General features: G+C 36.0%; 1 protein-coding gene across 1 annotated transcript in view; it reads right to left on the bottom strand.

The window, feature by feature from the left end:
* Positions 1 to 419: 419 nt before the first annotated feature.
* The window catches only part of GALNT14 (polypeptide N-acetylgalactosaminyltransferase 14), a 306,437-nt gene continuing 300,856 nt past the window's right edge, over positions 420 to 6,000 (bottom strand). The window contains exons 14-15 of the mRNA XM_070932429.1: positions 3,725 to 3,844; positions 420 to 2,347 (exon numbers count right to left, since the gene is read on the bottom strand). Of these exons, the coding sequence (XP_070788530.1) occupies positions 2,189 to 2,347; positions 3,725 to 3,844 (279 nt within the window). The 3' untranslated portion in view covers positions 420 to 2,188. The remainder of the gene's footprint in view (positions 2,348 to 3,724; positions 3,845 to 6,000) is intronic.

Genomic DNA, 6,000 nt, shown 5'->3' with positions numbered 1-6,000 from the left:
GGAATAACGAAAAGTGTTAATCCGCCTTCTCAAATAGAGGCATGAATCATTCACAACACACACAGGCAGAATGTTTCTGTGCAGATTAGAAGGGATTGTGACAGCACCAGCATTACCTTTTGCAGGCTTCCTCTGCCCAGTATTTCAGTGCCCCTAATTGCAAGACAGGATTAGCTTCAACATATATAGAGGGCACCAGGTTGACATTTTAGAAGCAATCTTTGTGCTTTGGAAATATGCACAATAAGCATATAGGTGGAGGAATCGTTATTGTTATTTGCAGAATTAAATGGCATGTGCTGGAGAGAGCACTAGTTTAAATAGTGTTTCCTTTATACTTAAAACAGTTAACGTTCACCTATTGACCTAGGAATGTGGAGAGGATTTCCTATGGTCCTTAAAAATAGAATAGAATAGAATAGAATAGAATTTTTTATTGGCCAAATGTGATTGGACACACAAAAAATTTGTCTTGGTGCATACGCTCTCAGTGTGCATAAAAGAAAAGATGAATCAACACATTGCAAGAAACGTTACTGTTCTTGTTACAATATCCTGGTTTCTTGTAAGCCTTTAATCAGGTGGCAGATGGGAAAATCGCAACTAACTCAACACTTCCCCCTTCCTTCTCTTTCCTATTTTCTCATCCTGCTTTTTAACAGAGAAATGCAGCTTTTATTTTCTTTTTGCAAGCATGGAACCAATTTTTTGTAATGCCACAAAATATGAAATCATTCACTAAGACTCCTAGGTCAGTGTCAGCTAGTGTGAGAATTCTGCTTTGTTTCATTAAGACCCAGGTTTGGATCAATTTGAGGTTCGGCTAAATTTTATGTACTTCCTACTACAAATCCATATTCATATCTGGGCCACTCTTGATTTCAGCGGCATCACTGATTTCTGCATTGGTACAATTCATTTCCCCTCTTACGCTTCTATTATCTTCTGATCTATCCAGTGATTTTGCTAAAATTGCTCTTATTTAACAATCTCCTCCCCCCATCAACCCAGAGACAACGTTGTCAGCAAAAAAATAACAAAAGTGTCTCTGCAATTAATGTGATCTTGTCTTCTTCAAGCTCAAGTGTTCAGTCTTAACAGGGTAGATGAAGAGGGTGAATTCAACAAGAAAACAACAAGATATAACTAATACCAGAAATTGACAAGTTGGAATTTAGAGGTTGATCACCATGTGATTTCCACCCCCCACAGGCCATCTGAGAAAATGGGAGGAAGGTACATGCTACTCTCCATCTACCTTCCACTTGGTAGTCTCCTGGTCCTTCTTCATATCAGTTCTGGGGAAGTGACAGGATGTAGGGCCAGTTATGTGCTGAACTCATTCTACTGAGTTAGAATGGAGAGTTGTGTCCCCCCTCCCTCTCCAGGGGACATTTGTGATTTCTGGACCAGGTCCTTATATATTTCCATTTCTGAAAGAAACTTTGCATTGAAGTTAGGATAAATATTTCCTCTTTTTCCTTCATATGCACATAATCCAAGTTGAAGAAAAATTCAAGATTTCACTGTCTTCTTCCATTTCCCTCCCCTCTCTCACACACATTAATTTTAATCACACTACATACAATCTCTATTGCACAAAAACAGGGTTCACATTCAAATTCTCATGTGCAATATAGCGTATTTCAAACTTATTTCAGAGATGTGCTTAGTTATACCAATTCAAAGTGCAAGATTTGTTGGCCTTTTCTAATCTTCCCCACCATGACCATTCATGTGCTTTTACAAGATTTAGCTTCTCTTTTCTCCATCTTTCTTCCATTAGAATCACCTTGCTCACTTATTATTTTCCAAGGATTTTCAATAATCTTCATAACAAAGACAATTAAATATTGCACTTATCAATTTCAGAAAGTTTCTTTCTCAAAAACAAGGTCATATTTTGCTTCAGCTAACAGATGAATGTTACTGAAAGATATTTCTAGATTAAATTGTGGTGTTCTTAACAGTTCGCACATATCACCCCCAACCTGGGATAGTTACTACTCTGGTCTTAAAGCCAGCACTTGTGAGCCTTTCTTTAACCTCAGCACAACTGCATATTCTTTTTCTTTGACCTGCCCCACAGAAAAGCAAGCCCATACCAATCCCTAAACTGGACAACAGCCTTGCCAGTTTCTGACAAAGGTCCTTCCGGAAGAGCTTGATGGTGAATTGATAGATGAGGTCAGGACATCACCATTTCCCATCGCTGACTCATTGCCGTGCTTTCACAGGGGTTAATGACCACTTCTCTCATGCTCTCACTGCTATCTCCCACCATTTCTGTGTCCAGGCAATAGCGGGTAGCCATATGCTCAATGTGAGAACCAACTTTATTCCAGCGCTATTAAAGGAAAAATGGGAAATTAAGATTAATCTTATCCTATTCTTATATTTAAGAAGCTCTTCTCATTAAAATATCAAAGCTACTGCAATGATCAGGACAGTATTTTTCTGCAGGCAGGCAAAAACTGCTATCTCTCATTATGGCAGGATAGTGGGGAATGGAAGGATATCAGAGCTGAAGAAGCTTCTCGGATGAGAAGCAAAACGTCTTCAAAAGAAAAAACAAGGAAGTCCAGTTGCCTCCTGAAAAAGCACCATGACCTGGATGACTGAGAATCTCTACAGACTTTCAAGAAAAATGTAGCCTGCTGACTGATACCTCTCCAATCCATAGGGGTTACCTGGGGAGCAGTCTGATCATTGGACCAAATTGAATTCCTAACTCATGGTTTATGATATATATAATAACTGTTGAATTGTATCTTGAGTTGCATCAATACAGTAAACAAAGAGGAGAACAATTATTTAAGAGAAGCAAATGGAAATTCAGTACCCAAACTTCAGAAATTTTGCGAAGTGCTGACAGCAATGCTGATTATAATATTTTGTTGTTGTTCAGTCACTTCTTTGTGATGCAATAGATAATAGTTCACTAGGATTTCTATTAGTAACTGTTTGAATTGTTCTAAGCTCATGCTGGTAATATCAGTAACAATATCTAACCATTTTATCTTCTGTCAGCCTCTTTTTAAGAATCTGTACAAAGCCAAAGTATTACCAAAATATGTGGAAAATATATTCTCATTGCCCAACATTTAAAGAAAGCTGCTTCAAAATCTGTCAACTGTTATCCGCACGGATACCAACATGATAAGGATGAAGCAATGGATAGGGATGAAGCAATAAAGAGTGTCACATATTTGGGGATAAATATTTCATGTGTGCAATCATTTGTTGGCAAATGACATATCATGATGAATCCCATCTGGTTTAGCCTAACCTTGCCACAACTTTGCTTATAATTGATATAATTCTGCTTTTTACTATTGCCTCTTAAATTTTAAATCAAGCCCAATGTGTGATATGACTGTTGATAGCATGAGGCATCAACATTTGGCACCTACTGGTAGACAATATGATGTGACTAATTTCCAGACCTTTGACATTTTTAACTGTTCTATCCCAAACAAAACTAAGTAATTTTTTATATTTTCCAAATGATTTTCAATGGTATTAATGACCAGGTCCAGTAGTAATGCCCACAGACATTACTACTGTTAGCATGTGGCATGGTCCTTCTGGATTAGAATAGCAGATAAACTCTGGTAAATCAATAAAAAGAAATGAACTAAAGAAAGGGGAAAAAAACCCTTACATCAATACTAATACACTAATACACTGGACGAGAGTTCAACAACCCTGATTTTGGTCTCACCTGTTTGCCATCCCCTTCTTTGCAAGGCAAAAGCATCACCTGGGAACCTGGAAAGAGGGTATGTATGGACAAGCATAACTGTTGAAAGTGGATTTGCTGGTTATATGTATATGTCCATTCCTGAAACAAAGAAGAATGCATTAAACTGATAGTCTTACTTCTCAACATATTTCTTTAACTAAATTAATTATATCTTGCATTTTCTCTCCTATTCAGTGTTAATTTCTTTCCAACTACTGATTTCTCACTTTTGGATAAATCATTAAAAGCATAGGTTTTTTTCCCCCAACAAATTAATTTCTTTGAGTCTATTAATACTCCAGTAGGTTTCATCAAGTCAGGACTTTGGTGGGAGGATACAAAATTTACTGATTATTCACCATTAGCCCTTAACATGGCTACAATGTCTGACTCTCTCAACACAGGACTGGAAAGGATCCAGCCAGGTATCAAAATTTTTATTTATTAAATGTATATGTTCCCATCTCACCTGGAGGTGACTCTAGATGGCTTACAACCAAGTAAAAGTAATAAGACAAAATATGAAAACATTAAATATTAATATTTAAAAATACCATCTTTCCCCTCATCCCTTCTCTCACTTCTGTCAGGAGGACATTAACAGCAGCTACCCCCACCCCCCAAATGAAAATAATTTAAAAAGGAATAGAAGTGGTTATAATTTTGGGAGTTGAATTTAAAATGTCTGACTGAAAAGTAACCTGTTCCCTGAAAGCAATATGAATACAGGTAGTCGTCAACTTCCAACAGTTCTTTTAGTGACCATTCAAAGTTACAACTACACTGAAAAAATGATTTATGACCATTTTAACACTTATGACCTTTGCAGCATCCCCATGATCATGTGATCAAAATTCAGATGCTTGGCAACTGGTTCTACTTATGACCATTGCTGTGTCCCAAGGTCATTTGGTCACTTTTTGCAACCTTTTGACAAGGAAAATCCATGCAGAAGCCATGTTCAGTTAACAGCCATGTTACTAACTTAACAATTGCAGTGATTCACTTAACAACTGTGGCAAGAAAGGGTGTAAAATGTGGCAAAACTTATTTAACAAATGACTCACTTAACAACAAAAAGTTTGGCCTCAATTGTGATCGTAACTCGAGGGCTACCTGTATAAATCTCTAGGAACACAGCAGTCTTCTAAATTTATACTAAAATCCCACAATGTCAGTCTCTGACCCAGTTAGCCAGTTAAAATTTAAAATCTACACACTGTAGATGTTGTACTGGGAACCACTAGTTATTTTTACCCCCAAATAATATATCACAGTATTATGTATGATATATCATAGTTACTATGATTGAACCTTGCTGGGTAATTAGTGTGGATCAGTATTAAGAGTTTTTCTTAATATGCTTTTTTCTTTTTTTCTTTTTTTATAGTCACCCCATTAATGTATTTTATCTCTATCCATCATCTCTTAACCTTTTGAAAGTTCCACCATTTGTTGACGTTTTGGTCTCCTTTTTAGTTCTCTCTCTTGGAATCTTATAACTCTTTCTAACATTTTTATACCCTCTGAGTATTCCCTTTGACTTGCCCATGTCTCCTTCTGCTGCATCATTTGAGCAGCCATCCATAGACTTTTTTTTTAAAGAAAAAAATTTAAAAGAGATTTTTTAAATCTATTCTACTGTAATTCTCTTAAAGAATTATCTATTTGATTCCCACTTATTCATTCTTTCTCTTCATTATCTTTATCATCTTGCATCTTATTCTGATTTGTCTCCTCCACTGCTTCTTCTTGTTTCTCATCTATTTTCTGAATATTATGTTCATCTTTCCCCCCCATTTGTTGAGGATCTTCTACCCTCACTTTTTATCTTTAGACAGTCCCGTTGTATCCTTATTGTTCTTTATTGTTTCATGCAAACTTTTGAGCATCAATAATATTTCTGCATACACCTCTATTATCCCCTGCTGAGACATTTTGTAATAATTTGATTTTAAAAATTACTCAGTATACCTCTATGATTCCAATGTCCCAATATTTAAAAACTCCAGCAAAGCCAATTATTAATAACATTTAATTAATCCCATAATTGCACCTCCAAATCCCCTAAATTTATAATCCTTAAAGTTCTTTAGTAATTTACATTCTTTTTAATTTGTTATTCGTCTTCCCAATTGTCCAAATTTTAAAGTCTTATTTAGCTTCCTTCTTTTCTTTTTTCTATCACCTTTCTTTTTTTGCCTCGTAGGATGTTCTGTCAAATAACATTAATAATCCAAATCCAAATTAGTCCA

This window comes from Pituophis catenifer, unplaced genomic scaffold (assembly GCF_029215685.1).
Source record: "Pituophis catenifer annectens isolate HBS135680 unplaced genomic scaffold, rPitCat1.0.hap2 SCAF_1, whole genome shotgun sequence".
Lineage (NCBI taxonomy): Eukaryota > Metazoa > Chordata > Lepidosauria > Squamata > Colubridae > Pituophis > Pituophis catenifer.
Note: the sequence above shows the minus strand (reverse complement) of the source record. Positions and strands in the feature narration are given on the sequence as shown.